The sequence below is a fragment of the Natrix helvetica genome, assembly GCF_964273705.1.
Source record: "Natrix helvetica genome assembly, chromosome: 1".
Lineage (NCBI taxonomy): Eukaryota > Metazoa > Chordata > Lepidosauria > Squamata > Natricidae > Natrix > Natrix helvetica.
In genome coordinates this window covers 27,623,339-27,644,972 of record NC_138548.1, presented here as the reverse complement: position 1 = coordinate 27,644,972, position 21,634 = coordinate 27,623,339, and the positions used below count along the sequence as shown (strand labels likewise).

The 21,634-nt window shown below is 40.5% G+C and overlaps 1 protein-coding gene across 2 annotated transcripts in view; it reads right to left on the bottom strand.

The window, feature by feature from the left end:
* The window catches only part of DDHD1 (DDHD domain containing 1), a 46,067-nt gene extending 26,112 nt beyond the window's left edge, over window positions 1-19,955 (bottom strand). Inside the window, exons 1-2 of one of the 2 annotated variants that reach the window (XM_081966171.1) lie at window positions 18,856-19,955; window positions 9,016-9,186 (exon numbers count right to left, since the gene is read on the bottom strand). In XM_081966171.1, the coding sequence (XP_081822297.1) occupies window positions 9,016-9,186; window positions 18,856-19,843 (1,159 nt within the window). In that variant the 5' untranslated portion in view covers window positions 19,844-19,955. The remainder of the gene's footprint in view (window positions 1-9,015; window positions 9,187-18,855) is intronic. The other variant, XM_081966172.1, reaches the window with a different exon arrangement.
* Window positions 19,956-21,634: the final 1,679 nt, after the last annotated feature.

Here is a 21,634-nt window from a genome sequence, read left to right as displayed (position 1 = left end):
AGATTTTTTTGATTAAATATGCCACCTTTTTCTGTAACAGCACGTACTCTCTGGAACAAAGTTCTCCTTAAAACTGGATGCCCCTATACAGGTAGGATTTCAAAGGGCCTAGAAAGACTTTGTTCCTTTTTATTTGCAAATTGCTCAGTCATTGGAGTTGGACAGTATATAAAGTTAAATAAAATAAATAGTAAGTAATATGGTCTGGATTCACTCTAATTCTTTAAAATGAACAACCTGCAAATAACATTACATTGCAGTTTCCTTCATTCAAAACTGAAAATAAAAACAAGAGATTCTATCTTGGGTACAAAGCGAACATGATAAAGTAGAAGAATGTGGGTTGGACAACATCACCACCAGATGGATTCATAACTGGCTGACCAACCGCACTCAACGTGTAGTCCTCAATGGAACTGCATCTACATGGAGGGAGGCATGCAGTGGAGTACCACAAGACTCTGTTTTGGGCCCAGTACTCTTCAACATCTTCATCAATGATTTGGAAGAGGGAATAAATGGGGAACTCATCAAATTTGCAGATGATACCAAGCTGGCAAGAATACCAACACTCCAGAAGATAGGCTTAAGATATAGAAGGATCTTGACAAACTTGAACATTGGGCACTATCTAATAAAATGAAATTCAATGGTGAAAAGAGTAAGGTTCTACATTTAGGCAACAAAAATGAAATGCACAGGTACAGAATAGGTGGTACCTTGCTCAACAGTAGTAACTGTGAGAGGGATCTTGAGAGTCCTAGTGGACAACCATTTAAATATGAGCCTGCAGTGTGCAGCAGCTGCTAAAAAAAGCCAACACAGTTCTAGGCTACATAAACAGAGGGATAGAATCAAGATCACGTGAAGTGTTAATACCACATTATAATGCCTTGGTAAGGCCATACTTGGAATACTGCATTCAGTTTTGGTCACCATGATGTAGAAAAGATGTGGAGACTCTAGAAAGAGTTCAGAGAAGAGCAACAAAGATGATTAGGGGACTGGAGACTAAAACATATGAAGAACGGTTGCAGGAACTGGGTATGTCTAGTTTAATAGAAAGAAGGACTAGGGGAGACATGATAGCAGTGTTCCAATATCTACGGGTTGCCATAAAGAAGAGGGAGTCAAACTATTTTCCAGGGCACCTGAGGGTAGAACAAGAAGCAATGGGTGGAAACTAATCAAGGAGAGAAGCAACTTAGAACTGAGGAGAAACTTCCTGACAGAACAATTAATCAGTGGAACAAATTGCCTCCAGAAGTTGTGAAAGCCCCAACACTGGAAGTCTTTAAGAAAATATTGGATAACCATTTATCTGAAATGGTATAGGGTTTCCTGCCTAGGCAGGGGGTTGGACTAGAAGACCTCCAAGGTTCCTTCCAACTCTGCTATTGTATTGTATTGTAAATTATTGTCAATATATGGAAAATTTCCTTTAAAATGGTAACAGTAAAGTCTACATTTGTAAAGCCTTCAGTCATTTGTGATACTTCCTTCAAAAATATTTAGATCTTTACTACTAATTATATATGAATTTATGAGATTTTTCTTCTATATAAATGCTTAAATGGATTCTAGATATGATGTGAAGGATGAGAAGTGATGATGTTTATGATGTTTACAATCAGACAAGTGAGGAGTCCCAGGTGGCTTAAAGATCAGAGAAAGAAATTTAAGAAGCATCTGCCCTAATTGATCAGGCTATTAAAAGTGATGGTGGGAGATTTGTACTTTCAGACTTTCAAAATTATGTGGCCCTACATTAAAGTAGAAGTAGTTCATCTCGTTATCTTTCCTATCTGATTTATCTGAGACGGTTAACACATATTGCCAGCACAAGTAAGAAAACTTTGACAAGTGGGACCAAATCAGTAAACTGCAGTAAATGTATGAATACTTTCATCAGATGTTTTCACAACAATAAAAGTTCTGGTTATTCTTGTTACTAAGATAGAAAGTATGCTGCAAGTTATTTATTGGTAGATAGCTTGTTATGCTTCATGTTATTCCAAGGATCCAGCTATTAAGAACAAATAGCAGTATTTTTTTTCTCTCTTAGGTTTTACAAGCCCATTATAGAGGAGTTGAGTGGGATAAAATTTAATGAATTAGAAATAATTAATAATTACTGAATTACGCAGTCATAATTATGTTCACACATAAGTTATAAGCTTGTCCTTGTCCTCATCCTAGTTCAGGAGGATTATTTATAGATAGTCCTCAATTTACAACCATTTGTTTAGTGACCTTTGAAAAATTAGAATGGCACTGAAAAAAGTGATGACAGTTTTTCACACTTACAACCACTGCAGTATCTCCATAGTCACATGATCAAAATTCATACACTTGGCAAGTGGCATGTATTTATGACGGTTGCAGGGTCCCAGGGTATGTGACTACCTTTTATTCAATCACAGTGTTAAATTGTATAAAGGTGGTACATTAACACCACTATATTTTAGTTATTTCTAGACACTTTGGCATCTTCAGAGCCATTTTTGCTGAACAGGTTTTTTTGAAGCTTTAATACTGTTTAATAGCAGATTAGAGTTCTAGCCATTACAATGCCTCTGTGTACACATGAACAAAATTTGAGCCCATTCAGGCCCACCCACGTTTACCTTTTGGCTCTCTGCCTGGCTCTGCCCACTGCTGAGCCCACAACACTGCCCAACCCTACTACTGTATTGGCTATTGCCTTCTTTCATGCTGCTGCCTTTGCACTGATGTAGCTGGGGCTTCTCTGGTACATCAGCCACAGCCTCCATTCATGCCCTGCTCAGGACCTTCTTTTGCAAAAGAAGGACCCCATGTAAAAGGATGCCCTGGCTGTGTTGGTGCAAAAGAAGCATTCTTCTTTCACACACGGACTTCTTTCATGAAAGAAGGCCCTAGTCAGGAGCAGGATCTGAATGAAGGTGGCAGCTGGGATGCAGAAGCCCTGGGCAGGTGAAGACCTGGCTGCCCCCATCATGGAAGAAAGCTTCTGGCTGGTGCAGTAGTAGTCTGGGTAACAGCATGCACAGCAGTGGATGTTTTGGTGGGCTCTAGTGGGCTTCTAATTTGGAGTTAAAGGAGATCAACGATAAGCAGCCAGAACCAAAACTTCTGAAATTTTGGGAAATTTTTTTTTTTTGGGGGGGGGGGGGGGGACGACGACGACGACGACGACTTGTCTCTATACCGCAAGTGTGTGTGTGTGTGTTTGCAAACCACATTTAGTAAAGAGAAAAAAGGTATCTTTGTGTACTTGTGTGTGTGCTTGACCTGGGATAGGACAATGGGGGCAGCTGGAAGTGGCAGATAAGTGGATGGCCAAAAGGCCAGAGATGGTGGAGGAAGAGGTAGGCAGGTGAGGGTAGTTCAAGAGAAGATAGAAGAGGCAGCTCCTTACATAACCATGGTTTGGGGCTGGGAGGGACCAAGCTGGGAATCACTTGGATTGGGTTGAGTCCTTGCTAATGACAGATGAGATTTATTTAATGACAGCAACTGGAGACTGCCAGGATTGCCATCACTAAAGAATGCAGTTATGCGACAGTGCATATTATGACTGCATCACTTAGTAACAGACATTCTGGTCCAAATTACCGTATTACCTCTAGTATCAATATGCATGCTAATACTTATTTTTAAGCTTCTTTCTCTTATGTTATAGTTGTACTGTGAACCTTCAACCTAACCCAGCTGCTATTTAACATGGAAGATAAGCCTAAGCTAGCTTCAGTTCCATGCAAACAGCTTGTGAAAGAAACTCAATACAGTTATTCTAAAATTGGGAAAAAGCTGGTAAGAAAAATGCAGCTTTGCCCTAGATTACACAATAAGCCAAACTAATGCCAAATAACATGAAGGACCTTAGGGCTACACATGCAGTAGCAAAGAGCAGGAAACGGTGTTGGCAGCATTCCCAGCACTGATTAACTATTAACTCTGGGCAAAGAGCATTAAAGCTTACCAGTATCCTTTATGCTGACTGGATTCAATCAGAAAAGGAGGGATAAGATCAAGTGCTTTTCCTTTCTTACAATGTAAAAGGTCCCCTGCCATTTTAGTAACAAGCAAAAGAAGATTCTTAGGCTGCACAGAAATAAACATGTGGTATCTTCTACTCCTAGTAGTTTAAGGTTCAATTTGTACAATAGGTAAAATAATAGGTAGCTGGTAAAATGAAGAGCACTCAGAAGCTTTGCTACAACTTACATCCACAAGAACCATTTCAACTTTTGCAGAAAAAAAATAGAACCTCTCTTGTGTTTCTACTTCTATGGATTAAATCACCCTAAAAATGCCCATCAGTGACTCTAGAAATTGCTTGAAAGTGAGGCTCAAGGCTGTGATACAGTAAATTGATTGCAGACAGACTGCAACAGATTTAATGAAGTCTCAAATAGCATTGCTATCCTGGTGATGGATAAAAAGATCATCCCATACAAAAAGGAAGTATTTTAAAAAGGTTTTAATTTATTATAGAGAAATCAAACAAAACATAGTGATAAAGCTGCTGGTCAACTTGGGATTTATCCAGGAAGCTCTATGGCTGCAAAATCCAACTCTATGTTGCATTGCTGCTTGCATCCACCTGAGCCCACTAGAGCAGGGAGGCAATGTTGCAGGTCCTATCCCCTAAGGAGATACATCTGGTGGGACTTAAAAGAAGGGCCTTCTCCGTGGTGGCTCTCTCTCTTTGTTATACCATCTCGGCAGAAATTAGATTGGCCCCTATTTTGGCACTCTTTTGAAAAGCCCTGAACCCTTGATTTTGTCAGTGGACCCTAGGGAACCCTGAGTGGATTGGAACCCATCAAGTTGCTCACCTGACTGTTGCTCACTGGCTGGGTGTGTGTTATCGTTTTTTGTTTTTTTATACTGCATTTTTTTCACTGCTTGTAGGCCGCCCAGAGTCACTGTGAGAGATAGGTAGGCGGCCTCATACATTTTCCAAATATATAAATAAATTGTAACCATATAGTTATGGAAGCTTTATGTGCATTTGTTTATTTGTGCCCTTAGATTCATTTAAAGATAATATTAAAATATGTGAGCTAGCCTCAAGGCTTTGTAACTTGTATGAGTTACACCCAATCTGGAAACTGATTCTACGTTATTATACTTTATTTGAGAAAGGTACATTAACAACCACTGGATCATAGAACAAATGAATCCAGAATTCTCATTGAAGGCATAAATGACTGGCTCAAATTATCCAACTATTCTTTGGGCATGTTTTGTGAAGATGTAGCTTTCTGGAGAATTTTGTAACAGTGGGAGACAGTGGGACAGATGCAAAGAAAGATAAGAGGAAAGAAAGATAAGCAGCAAGATGGAGTTAGGGTGGGTGCACCACTGAAAGATCTAAAGCAGTGTTGGCAAAACTTTTTGGCACTGAGTGCCGAAATGGGAGCACACATGTGCGTCTGTGCGGGAAACTGGAAAAGGAGTCACCCAGTGTGTATGCCGGAAAGATGATTTTCCGATTTCCAGGGTGCGCATGCGCACTAGCCAGCTTGTCTTTGCATACACATGCACACCAGAACCCGGAACAGCAGTCACCTGGAGCACATGTGCGTGCTGGAAACTGTAACATGTGCGCTGAGTAGCTGCTCTTCTGGTTCCCGGTGCTCCCATGTGCGTGAAGATCAGCTGGCTGGGGTGGCAAAACCTGGAAGAGCAACAGGTGAGGTGTGTGCCCGGAGAGATGGCTTGTGTGCCACTTCCGCCACGCGTGCCATAGGTTCGCCATCACAGATCTAAAGGATCAGAATAGGGACCGAGCTTCCTGCAGAATATTTATTTGACATAATCAATACGATAAAAGTAAATTATTATATTATTATAAAAAAGGCAATAACAAAGCACTTCTGAAAATCTTGCAAGGAAACTGCAAGGACTAATCCAAGCAGTTATTGGAGTCAAGACTGACTCAAAGGCTAAGAATGAAAGTGATAATTTTTAAAACTAACATAAAAGTTCCCTATTCCTGTCCCAATAAAGTGATGCCCTTCAACTGTGGATATTATAGCAGGGAACCATATTTTTTTATTTACATCTCCAGCTGAACAGACATTTTACTTTCCCCAGGTCACCTGCAGGGTTATGCAAGGTTGCACTTTCAAAATTGCTAAAATTAACATTTCAGAAGTTGGAGTAGAATTTGGTCTTGTCTTTCTTCATTTCTTCTAATAGTTGATTAGCAATGTGTATTTTGTTAATTATTTTATTTTGCTTTAAGACAGGAGTTCTTAAATTATGGGTTATGATCAATTTAGATCATGGAGGTCACAACATTTTTGACAGCTGCTCAAGTTAGTGCAGGCAAAGCAGTAATTTGAACTGTTTTTGGTAGGTTTATGCAAGAACAGTGAAAAGCAAAGCCTGAAGTAAGCTTTTAGAAAGATCTAAATAGAGATATTTTTGACTTACAAAAGTTCACTTAGTTACCATTCAAAGTTACAACAGCACAGAAAAAACTAACTTATGAGCATTTTTCACACTTATGACTGTTAGCAAGAAAGGTCATAAAATGGAGCAAAACTCACAAATGTCTTGCTCAGCAATAGAAATGTTGGGCTCAACGGCGGTTGTAAGTTAACTAAGATGATTCAATCCAAAATTAAAAACTACTCTGCAGTTACTTTGACACTAACAGTAACACATATATAATCTATATATGAAAAAAACCAGCTATCTATCTCTCTATCATGTTTCACATAGAGAAATTATTTACATAACTTTACATAACTTATTTTAATCTTTCCAACAGCAAATGATGCACTCTATTTAACAGTATTAAGTAGAATTCAGAAGGGAAAATAAATAAAATTTTGATGTTTGTTAAGCCCTAAAAATATTGTAGTATTAATCATGCAACTCAGAAATGGATACTTCATAAAAATAGTTTTACAAGTCAAACTCAAAAATTTACAGAAGTATACTTTTTTTTTTACTATTTTAAGCTAATCTGCTTTGGATCTAAGCTTAGTGATGCTTAGTGCAGGTCTTGTGACAAATAAATGAGGTCTAACTCAAGTGATCCAACCTACAGCACTGAATTAAATACATAGATGTATAAAAATCCAGAAGTCCTGGAAGCAGGATTTGTTTCCAGGTTAGACAAAAGTTATGCTCTTCTAAACTAGGCTTTAGAAGCAAAACATGCTTATTATTTAATACAGTCTTGTATTTTACCAATTCACCTGAGAGACAGAAAGGAAAAAGGAATTCCATGTATTCAGCAAGTAGGTTGGTAGAAAATGAAAATACAGAAATTACCAATCGCAATTGGGACTCCACTACTCAGCAGTGTGGCCATGAAGTGAAACATCATGTGATCACACTGGACTTATATCATTTCCACTGTGGTTCTTAAGTGAATCATGGCAGCTTGTTAAGCGCAACATCATTTCACTATGACTTGTGACTTCCTGCTGGCTTCCACATTAACTTTGCTTGTTGAAAGTCAGCTGTGAAGGTTGTAAATGATGATCATGTGACTGTTGAAAATGTACATCACTTGCACATGACTGCAGGGATGGTGCAATGGCCACAATTGTGTGCAAGGAGCAGTTCTAAACTTACTTTCTGAGCACTGTTGTACTTTTGAACAGTTGCTTAACAAGGCAGTCAGTGAATCTACCTATAGAAGAAGAGACTGAACTGTCGTCTGTTAGGAATAGTGGAGGGTCTCCTGCTTGGGTGGCGATTGAACTAAATGGTCCCTTCCAACTTTGTTATTCTGCTATTTCTTTGTCTTTTCTCTACTAATGAGGTTAGCAGCATGATAATTTTTGTAACCTGTTTCATAGCCTGAATTTCGGTTTGGTGCTGAAAGAAAGACTAAAGTCTAAAAAATTGCACAAAGGTATCAAAGTTTCTCAGACTGGACCAGACTGATAAGCTGACTGACTTTGCTGAAGATGCTTTATGGTTCAAATGCCGCTATTTCCAGAGATTTATCACACCGTCTTTTAAGATTAAAAATGTGACTGGTCAAGGAGATATGCCCAAACGGTTCTTTAATTTTTCAAACTCTGCCTTAATAAGATCAATAAAATAATTTAATCACGAACCAGATTTAACACTTGTGTAAACTACAAAAAACAGATCATGTAAACAATGATCTCTTAAGAAGATTGCAATTAATTACAATGTAATGATTAAGCAAAGTTTCTGTTAATGTGCACTTAGTTTTTATCTGCAGGGTAATTAATAGAATCAATTTGTTTTGACTCACTTCAGATCACTATCTCTCAACCTCTCCAAATTTAAAATGCAAGGACTTCAACTCTCAAGATTCTAGTTGGCTGGAGAATTATGGGGAATATTCTGGGAGTTGAAGTCCATGCATCTTAAACTTACTGTGGTTGAAAAATACTACTCCATATACACTGAAACTAAAGGCAGAGTTCTGCCTTTGTTAATTCATATTATCATGAAATTTAAAAACAAATTACCACCAGACAATTTTAGCTTTCCTGAATAGTTGACCAGTCAAATAAGTATTTAATTAACTTTTCTCTGCCACCAAAGTAGTGCAAACTATTATTATTCAGGACAGAGCAAATGGTTTGTCAAGATTCAGTCTGATCACTTAAAATTTTATTCTACGGAAAAGGAAAATAAAACAAGTAAACAAGTCTGCTTAACATACATGGATCATTTTTTCCTAGATGTATCCTAACTAGAGTTAACTGAATGGATTTTAAAAAATATTATTCAAATTACTACATTTTTCAACTAAGCAACTAAGCAGATTTATAGAAATACTACATCTTAATATATATCACATTGTTTTATTTAGAAATGTTGAATATATATTGAAAATATATTCATGGAAGAAGTTTCTGGCAATTCTATGTAGGCTGAGAAAGAGTCCTCTGATATTCTAGAAGACGTTCTGTCCATTAATGTGGAAATATAAGGGTAATTACCTAATTAAGTATCAGATGTCCTGCAAAAGTTATGACCATCATAACAAGAAAAGTATTAAATTTTGGTAGTAAATCTTACCCTCTTTTCTATCTATAGGTTTTGACACATTTGTGTCAAAGTTTTGCATCTGTTGCCCCTTAAAACAGCGGAGATGTTCCTCTTCTATCAGATTACTTTCTTCTTCTTCTAGTGGTTGCCATGTGCCATCAATAAACCATTGTCCACGCATCACAGGAATCTTTTCAGATTCTAAAATGGAAAGAAATAGAATGATATTAAGATCCAATATAGGCTAGAACAATGTTATTGAATCTATTTAAATAACAACAGACAACATATCAAATTCAATGTTATTTCCCCCCTATGTTTATACAATATATTATAATAGAACCCTGTTGTTAAAAATCAATAATAAGAAAATAATTTTATTAGGCTACCTGGGTCTGATGATTCCTAATAAGGACGAAACTGGTAAGTGATCAATGTCACTGAGAAATATCACACAGAATACAGGTGTCAATTTGCAAAGCAATCATGGTCAACCCTGACAACAGGTAATCCTCGATTTATGACCACAAATAAGCCCAAAATTTCCACTGCTTAGTAAGATAGTTTTTATGTGAATTTTGTCCTATTTCACTATTTTTCTTGCCACAGTTGTGACTCTCCAAAGTCACTCTGCAACTGTCATGAATACATGTCAGTTGCTAAGTCTCCAAATTTTGATCACATGACCATGGGGATGCTGCAATGGTTGTAAATGTGAAAAATGGTTATAAATCATTTTTTTCCATTGCTGTTGTAACTGTCACTAAGCAAATGATTGTAGGTAAAGGACCACCTGTACTCATTTCATCGTCCTCCTTGCTGCTTGAGCTGCTGGAATTTACTATAGGGTTGGAGTTCTTGAGACACATTGGTTTTTTGAAATTCAGCTCATCTTCCCTGGAGAAAAAAGTCAGAGGCAACTCTGGAGTTCATGACATCAGGATAGCCATGAACCTGTCAGCACAGGATTTAGCATCGGTTGCTTATAGATTACATTTGACAGAGCTAAGCCATCTCTGGAGTTAGATGTGGGGGATGCTGTTTTGCAATATTTCTCCTTCCTGAAGGGAAGCTCCAAGTGACACATAATGTCCCAAACTCCTCAAATGTAAAAAGACTCAGGGCTCTCAATATTCTCCAAGCTCCTATTCAACATCTATGTGAAACTTCTGTAGGACATCATCTAGTAGTATGGTCGTAGGTTTCATCAGAATGCTACTTTTCACATCTTGACCTCTGGCCGCAAAATTGGTCAGAATCAAACTGCAATCCAGGTGCCTAGGTGTCTAACCAGATTTGAATGGAGAGGAACAAGCTGAGATTAAATTTCTGTAAGATGGAATGACTTTGCGTTCAACGGTCTACCAATTCTGGAGGGATTCCATGCTTAAGTTTGAGTTGCACTCCCCCAGGAGGAGGAAAGTCACAATCTGGGGGTTTACAATCTTAGATTCACAGCTCCTGCTTGAGAAATTGATGGCACCTGTGGCCAAGAGGGCTTTTGCACAGCTCACGTCTTATATGTACTCATTTTGACTTTCTGGAACTGGAGGCATTACTAATTGTCATTCATGCCTTAGCCACTTCTCAAATGATCTTGCAAGGAACTATATTTGGGGCTGCCTTTGAAGAGCATTCAGAGGTTATAGTTCACCCAGAATGCAGTAGCTTAAGTATAAATGAGCTGAGGCACCAATAGCTCTTCTTCAAGAGCTGCACTGATTGTCAGCTAGCTTCTCAGTGCAGTTAAGGTGCTGGTTGCCATTTTTAAACTTTTCATGGTTCATGATCTGGAAATTTATGGAACTGATGAAGTTAAATAGTTGTTTCACTAAGCCAGGGGGAGGGGTTATTATTATCCCTCTAGGTCAGTGGTTCTCAACCTTCCCAATGCCGCGACCCTTTAATACAGTTCCTCATCTTGTGGTGACCCCAAACCATAAAATTGGTGTCTCGGTTCCTAAGACCATCAAAATATGTGTTTTCTGATGGTCTTAGGTGACCCCTGTGAAAGGGTCGGGACCCCAGGTTGAGAACCACTGCTCTAGGTCATAGATTGGGGGGGGGGAGGTTGGTTTTGAACATGACTCCAATTTTTATGGGATGATAATGTATTCTATGTCCTTTAGCTGTTGTTTTAATCACAATTACATACAAGCCCTATTAATAAGCAAGCAAGCATATAAACACTTATAATGTATCTAATTTAGGTGCATGAAAAACAAAACTCCCGGTTAATTTATTACATACAAAAATGAAACATTCACAATCAGCCAATTAGTTCCTCTTTCATAGCATTTATTGATCTTAGATGTGCTTCTCATTTCTACCTCCAAATTAGTTCAGAAACTGCTCTTCCCCAACTGATAAAAGATTCTTTGTTCTTACAGACAAGATATATGAAAACTTTTGTATGTATTTATTGTTATATTTCTATGTTGCCTATCTTGCCTAGAGGATGAAGGTGTAATATAATGTGCAAGGATACACTACCAAGGAAACTCCTGTTAAGAGGTGAGTGAGGCAAGGTGTATTCTAGCTCCCCTTCTTTTTAATCTATATACTAACTACTTTATAGCCAAATTAAATACAGGCAGTCCTCAACTTACAACAGTTCATTTAGTGATCAATTGAAGTTACAACAGCATAAAAAAAGTAACTTATGACCATTTTTCACACTTGAGATTGTTGCAGCATTCCCATGGTTATGTGATCAAAATTCAGACGCTTGGGAACTTACTCATGGTTGCCGTATCCAGAGATCATGTGATCACCTTTTGCAATTTTCTGACAAGCAAAGTCAATGGGGAAGCCAGATTCACTTAACAATCGTGTTACTAACATAACAACTGCAGTGATTCACTTAACAAGTATGGCAAGAAAGGTTGTATGGGGCAAATCTCACTTACCAATTATCTCACTTAGCAACAGACATTTTGGACTCAATTGTGGTTGTTAAGTCATGGACTATCTGTAATTCAATAGGCACCAAGACACATGTGCAAGTCTTAAGTAGTGTTTGGATATGGCTTGTAGAAAGACTGCAGAAAAAATATGAGAGAATCCTCTGGTGGAAATTGTTATGTGTTCTACAAAATGTTTTCCTACTAAGTGAAAAAGAATGTTCATCACTTAGCAGTGAGACATAAATTGTCACCAAAGTGTCAGAAATGAAGCTCTAAACATAGGAGTCTTAAGAGACAGTAAAAATGTCAGTGTGTGATCTCTAGCAGCACAAAACATAGAATCCCAATTCTATCATAAATTTTAGAAATTTTCTTGTATGAGAACTTTATTCTCATGGCAAACAGGGTCAGACTTCAGACAGGGGTGTATAAAATCTGTTCTTCAAAAACTCGTGCAAATTCAACAATAACAGAAGCTTCATAATTTAGTCATAGCTAAATAAATTTCTTTATTTCAAATCATTGGCATCCTTCAGTCTCAAAAGACTATGGTATCGTGCTCTGGAAAGAGGTCCCAAAACAGCATCTGGTGTGGCTAAGAAGGCCAATTCGAGAGTGAATTGAATTCCGATAAATTCAATAAAACTCTTGAATTTATTGGAAATAAAAATCAAGTTATGGATATAAAGATTTGTGTCTCCCCAAGCACATACATCAAGCCCTATAAACCTTATTAGTTAGAGGTTTAAATTCTAAGCCTTTTACTCAGTCATTCCAAATTAATAAGACTTTGGGCCATTCTTTTCTCAGCTTCAAGATTATGTGGCACCTACTCAAATTTTATTCAGCGTTGGGTCTGGCTTGAGCACCATGGTGCCCACCTTGCCTGCTTCGGCTTTTACATGCAGTATTTTGACAAAAGCAATGGAGATTACATATTATTCAGTGACTGAACAGTAGAATCAATAGGATCAAAATGTAATGATCTTAGATAAAGATAACAAATTCCAAATGCTACATCAATCGTTGTCAGCAAAATCCAGTACGGGCAACTAGATGTACTGAAACTATTTTCTTCTTTTAACTTAGTCAAACAAATCAATATTATAAAGCTTCCCTGAATTGTTAAATTTATTCATTAACCCTTTCAAAGTCCCAGAGATAGTTTGCTTATCATCTGTGTTTTCCAATGAAAAACCTTCAGGATTTTAACCGGTTTCCTTAGTATCAATAAATAAATGTTATCCTTTTGTTTGTCATTGCTAAAAACATATTTCCAAATCTTAATAGAGTTTTCATGTATATTCAGGAGAAACAAATTAGCCAAATTAGTTTCCTGGTTAATATCTGTTCTCTCCTCCAGGGGATAGACCTCAATCAGATCCATTTGTGTTACATTTAAATCATCCTTTACATTAATTTTATAGACATCCGCTATTCTTATTTTATAACTTCATTGGAACATGTTTTCTCAATTTTATTAAGCATTTGATCTATTCTGTCCAAAAGCTTGGCTGAGAGATATTCAAAACTTTGCACTAAAGATTTCTGCTTTGTTTCTCTTAACCTTTGGCTATAGTATCTAGTCTTTAAGGTCTCCTTATCATAAAAAAACCCTAAACCAACCCCACAAAAATCTCAATTTCCCCATTAAAAATATCTTCTAAACAATTCAACACTGTAATTCCAAATCCCTGTGTCCCCCTAAATCACTGTTAACTTTCCAAAATCCATGTACTCTTTTGCTGCATAGTTTTAAAAAAAAACCATGTACTTAAAAAAAAAATCAATTTAACAGCATCTTTTAAGGAGGAATACAGTAAAATCATGCCAGTCTGAAACGTCTTAATCTCTCCAATATACAAAAATAAATACAGTTATTAAGATATAAGGCTCAGTCAAACCTAATGTTCATATAGGCTGCTTTATGACTGTGAGCTTGATGTTGTAAGCACCATTCATAAGCAGACCATAAAAATAGCAGTTTCTATGGTCTTCTCATGAAGAACGGCTCTTTGGGGCCATTCTGGTTGATCTCAACGATATTTGTTCTGCTCAGACCCAGCATCCAAACACAACTCCCCTTGCAAAAGCTGTCTTGCTTGCAAGCAGAAGCCAGCAAGCTGTTAGTTTGCCATAGTGCTCATAGGAACTGTCTGATTTAGACAAAAACTTAAGCATTATGTTTGGCCTTAATATAAGGACATGTAGTCCTTGTTTAATTCTGCTAGGAGAGTAGCCATTTGCAATTTACAGTGGTGATGAAAAACTAATTTTGTAGTATTTACGACCTTTACAGTGACCTGCATTTATGACCTTTACAGTATCCCTCTCGCAATCAAGTGATTACATTGCAGTAATTTAGTAGGTGCTGTCCCGTGCCTGACATGCTTTTCTCCCTCACCTCCAGTGGATACTGCCTAAATAAGCTGCTTCTTTCTGACCTGCTTTTTTCTACATCCCAGCCAACCCTTAAAATATGCTAACCACAAGCTTAGTTCTGTGACATTAGTTAGTTGATTAGAAGTGGCAGTCCCTGCAGTTTTCTTCTCAAGAATTTGGAACTGGTTTGCCATTGCCTTCTTCCTAGGGCTGAGAGAGAGTGACTGGCCCAAGATTATCGAGGTGATTTTGTGCCAAAGGCAGGATTAGAATTCCCAGTTCTCATATCTAGACTGATGCTTTAACTCCCTACACCACAAAGGCCTTGAAATTCAGTTTCACACAGAAGGCTTTCTTTTGCTTCCTAAGCAGTTTGCAGAATGTCTAGCACTTTCCTTTTGATGTGTATTCCCAATAGGTTCTTGCTTATTTTCTTGTAATCATTTCCTTTCCAATACTAACATTAATTCTCTTCTTGATAATTATTCCAGCATTGGGTTGCGCATTCTAAAAAGCATGGGAGTGGGTGAAAAGGACTATAAGATTTGCCCTTTTATCTAACTTCTTCATGAATCAAAGTCTGGAGACCTTTCCTGCCATTTGGGTCCACCTAGCTATTTGGCGCCATATTATGATTTTGAGAAAGAAAGAAAGAAAGAGAGGGAGGGAGGGAGGGAGGGAGGGAGGGAGGGAGGAAGAAAGGAGAAAGCTGAGGTAAAATCATAAGCACAATTGTGATCACGTAATTTTTCATTTAGCGAACGTTTCTCTTAACCATTGAGTTGCCAGCCCCAGTTGGCTAAACCACAACTACATGTGCTGCATATTCCTGTGTCCCACTATCTCCTTATAGCCTGCCACCACTTCAAAACATTACCACTACAATTCTCTCCCGCACCCCCATTTTTAAAATCCAGAATAACAGGACAAAAACTGTAAATCCCGCCTTTTTTGTGACATAACCACATCCCTGAATAACAGGCGAATCAGAAGGCTATACAGCAGATCACATCCTTTAGACTAGGGATGTCAAACTGGCAGCCATGGGCTGGATAGGTCACGCACAGGTCGTGCCCACCCAAGTTCCACAAAGGGAAAAAATGTCATGAAACATCACATGACGGCAACTTGACACTGTGAGTTTGACACCCATGCTTTAGACTTGTGATGGCGAACCTATGGCATGCATGCCACAGGTGGCACACGGAATCATTTCTGAGGGCATGTAGGGCATTGCCCTGTCAGCTCCAGCACGCATGTGCCCGCAAGCCAGCTGATTTCCGGTCTTGATTTTCGGCCGTTTTTCACCCCCTGGAAACTTCCCTGAAGCCTCTGGAGGGCGAAAAACGCCCAACACGCAAACCGGAAGTTCAGAAACTCGGTGAAACACGCAAACTGGAAGTTCGGTGAAAATGGCCTCCCCCGCCCCCCGGAGACACTATGGAGGCCGGAAACAGCCTGTTTTCCGACTTCCATGTTGCCTGTTGGGCCATATTTCTCCCTCCCCCTACCATCCTGGAGGCCCTCCGGAGGCCAGAAATGGCCCGTTTTCCAACTTCCGGTGGGCACGGTAGGTCTGTTTTTTGCCCTCCCTAGGCTCCAGAGGCTTCCCTGAAGCCTCCTGAGGGCAAAAAACAGCCCAACACACAAATCAGAAGTTCGGGAACGGACTTCCGGGTTGCCTATTGAGCCGTTTTTCTCCCTCCTGGTCTTGAAACTACATAAATGAACAAACAGCTTTTATCTTCTTCTGTAAAAGCAATCAGTATAATGGTAAAATTTCATCACTCATTGGAAAACTATTTGGTTATGCTAGCTCCCACTTACAGTAATCTACATTGTCAACAAAGGGGAGCATATATCAAACTAGAGAACGTAACAGTTTTTATGCGTCCTCTGAAAGACTCCAAGAGATATAATAAAACAAATATATTTACACAATATCTCAGGATCAGTGGAAATGAAACTATACTATACTTCCTTTTCATGTCAGAGGAAAAGACTGAATTTCTCTGGATAGCACAAGGATAATAAAACAGTAAGAGATCCCAGACTGAAACAAAAATATTGATTTGACGGATGCAAATACAGTATAAGAACGCTTATAAGCAACAACTAACAATATACAACTCACTGTGGCAAGTATTCAACTGCACTGTTCCATCATGTTCTTTCAAATGTATCACATTCCAACACCCACAATTTAGTATGTGGAAAATTGGCCTTTCCTTTCTTGAGTCATGAAGGAAACATTATTGAAGGCAAACTCCATGGATATATGATGACTGCATGGAATCACTGAGATTTCATATACACACATCCTTCCTATGTAGTTGGAAACTTAATATATCATGATTTTGTAGAAACCTTCATGAATATACAAAGATTCCCCATTGTAGGTAATCATGTTGTATATACCATGATTTAGAGAGGTGAAGAACTGCACATAATCTTTTCACACTGATTTATTATTATGCCAATATATCACTGGAACAAGAATTCATTTGATTATCAAGTCCAAACTCTTGCTCAGTATAAGAATCCATATTAAAATATCCCCTTCCCAGCATCTACTTGAGCAAAAAGGAGCAAACTATAACCCTATGCTAATTTGGCATTAGAGTCCAGTTCTAATTTCAATCCAGACATATATTATGAGATTATTGATGGTAAATGTAACAATGGTAGATATCACTATAGAGATGAAGCCTTGCGGTATGGTTAAATACTTTAATTTTCTTGGGATCACCTAATCATTTCTTTTTTAACAGAACACAATTTTAGGAGGTACTCAGGTTATGGTATTAGGCTACAGCCAACTCCACAGGCCAATACCCACTCACAGTGCCATAGAACGCCACTGAAATCTGTTGGGCCTCATGAATCAAATAAGGATCTCTGTGCCAAACATGTGGAACTGTAAAGATTAAAACCAGTACTTTTGATTGCAGTTGGAAACATATGGGAAGCCACTGCAGGGCCTCTAGCAGATCTCATGTGCTCGTGTCATTCTGCATCAGCCAAAACTCAACATGGTGTATTGGGTCAATCGAACGAGTGATCTTTCATGGCAAACCATGTAGAGTGAATTGCAATAGTACAAAGAAATAGTAATGGGATGTGAGTTATTCTTGAGAGATCCAGTAGAGCTACAACTGGTACAACACCTGGAGATGCACAAACTATGCCCTCAACACAGAGTTCACTTGCTTGTTCTGTAAATCCTAGAAATTACATATCTTTTCTTGTGGGACTAATGCTAGAACTGCAAAAAGTAACATTGGCAACATTAAAGAATCTGCTAGGCAGCAGGATGCCCAAACTATGCCCATAGCCTTACCCAGCCTATTAATATTCACATTTTGCTATCTCAGGAGCAAAGACCCTAATCATAGGTAAAGAAGTTTTTAAGATCTATGTATGCCATGTTGCCTTCCCAGATCTATTACAGGACTCAAAACCCAAAAGGGCTATCTCATTTACAACATTCCCAATTTTGTCCCACCACGCCTCAATAATATATGAAACAAAATAACTGGCAAATGCTCAATTCCGCAAAGTCCATAAACTGTTCCTACAATGCCTTTGTTCTTTAAATATCTCACTTTTCTTTTTCAGGATATTATCAATTGAACAACAACCCAAACATGATCTAAAGATTCCTTATTGCTAGATGCTTAATTTAACAATGAGCCAACAAGTACTAACTAATGATGTTTGAGAACAAGAAAAGAGCAAATTCATAAAGAGATAAACCAACTTTATTTAGTTAGTTATTTCTTAAATTTTGAAGCCACTCAACTACAGATCATCTTCAGGTTATCCAATAGGATATACATACACTTGTGTGTGTGTGTGTGTGTGTGTGTGTGTGTGTGTGTGAGGGGGGGTCATTGTCAATTAGGAAAAAATAATAAATACACACACATACACACACGAGAAACAAAATTTAAAAAATACTATCAAATTTGGGAAGATGCTCCATAGCAGAAGAAAATAACATGATATACAGAGAAGATATGTATTTAAGGCACAAGCTTTCTTCTTAGTTGACAGATGAAGAGTGAGTCTGTAAGATGAAGCAAGTGTTCAGTGATTCTGCATATTTGAAGAATGGCCAGTGCAATCAGAGGGGGGTGGGGAAAGAAACACCCAATTAAGGGCAAAGATGCTGAACATCTATTCTTCTTCATCCTTCACCTGGCTCCTATGCCTATAATGATTTTTTGCTATATGCTTACAAGCGGGATTCTAGCTTTTTATTTTTTAAGGAAGAAACACCTTTACATAGAATCCTAAGTCTACAAATGCATGTTTGGTTGAGAAATAATGCCTACTGAATGTAGGGCAGCTGATTTTCTTGTCCAAGGTTTGATTAGCCTTCCCAGCCAATTCGCCCCTCACCCTACTGGACATCACTCCTAACCAAGGCCCGCAAAGACTCTCAGCACCTTAGTAAGCCATGGCAAGGAATCCCTTCTCTGGAGAGAAGCACAGTTTGAGTCCCCAAAGGATGCTCCGTTGCACCCGCCAGCATCCAGCAGGAGCAAAGGTTAAAATGGGAGAGGAAGAGGCCACTTACGGTTCCAATAGACCGGGTAGCACTCGGAGTGGGCAACATCCACCTCGTAGAGACCGCCACGGACACAAACGGGCTCAGGGCTCGGGATGCTGGAAGAAGGCGCGAGTTTCACAGGCCTCCCGGCGGTGGGGCTGGACGAGCCTGAGTGGTCGGGAAGCAGAAGGGCGCGATAGGCCACTTCGATGCGCAGCGAGTCGTAGCCGATAAACGGCTTCCAGCTCTTGCGGTCCTCGCGGTAGAACCAGCGCACCTCCTCGGCTCCCAACTCGCGGACCACCTCGTAAGTGCGGCCGATGCAGGAGGAAACCGAGCCGCCCCCGCCGCTCAGCCCGCTCCCGGATCCGCGGGCTCGCTTGCGGCGCTCGGCCAGGGCGCAGCCCGGGGTGGAAAAGCCGCTGCCGGCGCTCTCGCTGCTAGCCAAGTCGCCGGCGCCTTCCTCGTCGCCCGCCTCGTCCAGCTCGTCGTCATCGTCCTCCTTCTCGTCGTCGTCGTCGTCGTCCTCCGCCTCCCCGTCTTCCACCCGGCCCAACGGCGGGTAGAGCAGCCCGGCAGCGCCGCCCGCCTCCATCAGCGCGGCGCCGCCGGGGTCGAGGAGCAGGAGGCGGTTGCTGCGGCGCCGGCGCCGCCTCTGGGGGGGAGAAGCGTTCAGCGGGGAATGGTGGCGGCGGTGGTGGTGGTGATGGTGGTGCGGGCGCCGGTGAGGGAGAGGCGGCGGCGGCGGCAAGTGCTGGGGACCTTCCGGGTGGTCCGGTGGCGCCGCCGCTTCCTCGGAGCCCGAAGACGACAAGCGCGGCGGCGGCTGAGGAGAGCGCGGGCGCGGCGGCGGCTGCTCCTCGCCGGCCGCCTTAGAATCGCCCAGCGGTTTCTCCTCCTCGGAATCGCCGAGTCTCCTCGCGCCTTTGCGGAAGCCGCCCAGGCAGGGGGCGGCCGGGTTCGAAGCGGAGGAATTGCCGTTAGCGGCGGCCACTGCCGCCTCAGGGTTCTCCATGCCGCCGCGGAGGGGAAGGGAGGGAGGGGGAGGGGGCTTGAAGCAGAGGCCGGGCGAGGGGGTCTCCGGCTCGGTCTCTTTGCTCCGGCTCCGCCTTAGCTCCGCCTCACGCAACCGCCCAGGTTTGCAAGCCATCGCCCGGGGGTGGGGGGAATGGTGAGAAAGCGCATGCGCAACCGAAGGAAGTTGTTCGTTGCTCCTGGCGGTCGCAAGGAGGAGACGGTAGAAACGCCACGTTTATGGTGGGCGAGGAGGAGACGCGCCTTCCTCTTTCGGTGGGGTCCTCGCCATTACTTCCGGAGCGGTGCCCTGGTTTAGGCTGAGGGCCTTCTTTTGCACCCTATAGAACAGTGTTTCTCAACCTTGGCAACTTGAAGATGTCCGGACTTCAACTCCCAGAATTTCCCAGCAGGCTGGGGAATTCTGGGAGTTGAAGTCCGGACATCTTCAAGTTGCCAAGGTTGAGAAACACAGCTATAGAATGTATATTGAAGCAATGGATTGTAACAACCCCCGGCCCTTAAACGTTTCCAGTCTGAGATTAACTCAAAGGAATCTCTTTGTAATAATAACACCAGACAATGGGTGCATAAGCGCACCAAAGTGCCTACCGTCCCTGTCCTAATGTCCCCATTTATTCATATCCATTTCATGTATTCATAATCATGTTTATACTTATATCTGTTATCTTATACATGCTTGACAAGTAATAATAAATAAATAAATAAAATCCCTACTATGCTCCATGGAGTCATCGTTTCGGAGAGATTTCCTGATCAGATTCCTCAACTAAAATGTACTTGGAAGATTTAGTAGCTCGGGTTGGTAGCTCAGGCTATTGGTTTGAGCTCCCAGGCGATATGGTTGCAAACCTTTTGTCACCATTTAAGGAGACTTCACCAATCTGCATCACATAAAACGGTATTTTATGGCCAGTGCTGGGATAGAGGAGCACAATTCAAAGCACACTAATGATCTCTCCTCGAATGGTGATGAAATGTTTGCAACCAAATTGCCAAGCTTGGAGCTCAAACCAACAGCCCGGATTCCTCAATGCCTTGAGCGATGACGGAGCTTCTAATGTACAACCTTCACTGGAAGACCATCTTCAACTGTATAGTGCAATCAAACAGCTGAGGAAAGGTTTTAACGACGTTCTGAATTATGTCATAAACTCTTAACAGCCCTTGTTGAAGTGTATAGCAGAGGCAAACAGCACAGGAAATGTTTTATGGCATTTTGCATTATGTCATAAACTGTTTTGCGATAATGCTTGTGTTATAAAATCAAATGAATTTTATGGAAAAGGGGGGGGGGGGCATAACTAAGGCAGAATATCAGCAAATAGCCCGAGCATGTAAAGATGAAGTGAGGAAAGCTAAGGCTCACAATGAAGAAAGGCTTGCCACAAAAGTAAAAAATAACCAAAAAAGCTTCTTCCAACATGTTAAAAACAAGAAAAGAGTTAAGGAAACAATTGGTCCATTGCTGGGAGAAAATGGCAAGAAGGTGACAAGCAACAGGGAGAAAGCAGAACTATTTAACTCATGTTTTGCATCTGTCTTTACACAGGGATAAAACAGTCCAACCTATCAAAAACAGCACCACAAAAATCAGATTAGGAACACAAGTTGAAATAGGGAAGAAAATGGTAAGTGAGCACCTGTCTACCCTAGATGAGTTCAAATCACCAGGACCGGATGGATTACACCCCAGGGTTCTGAAGGAACTGGCAGGCGAGATCTCAGAACCACTGAACTATATCTTTCAGAGATCCCGGAGCACTGGGGA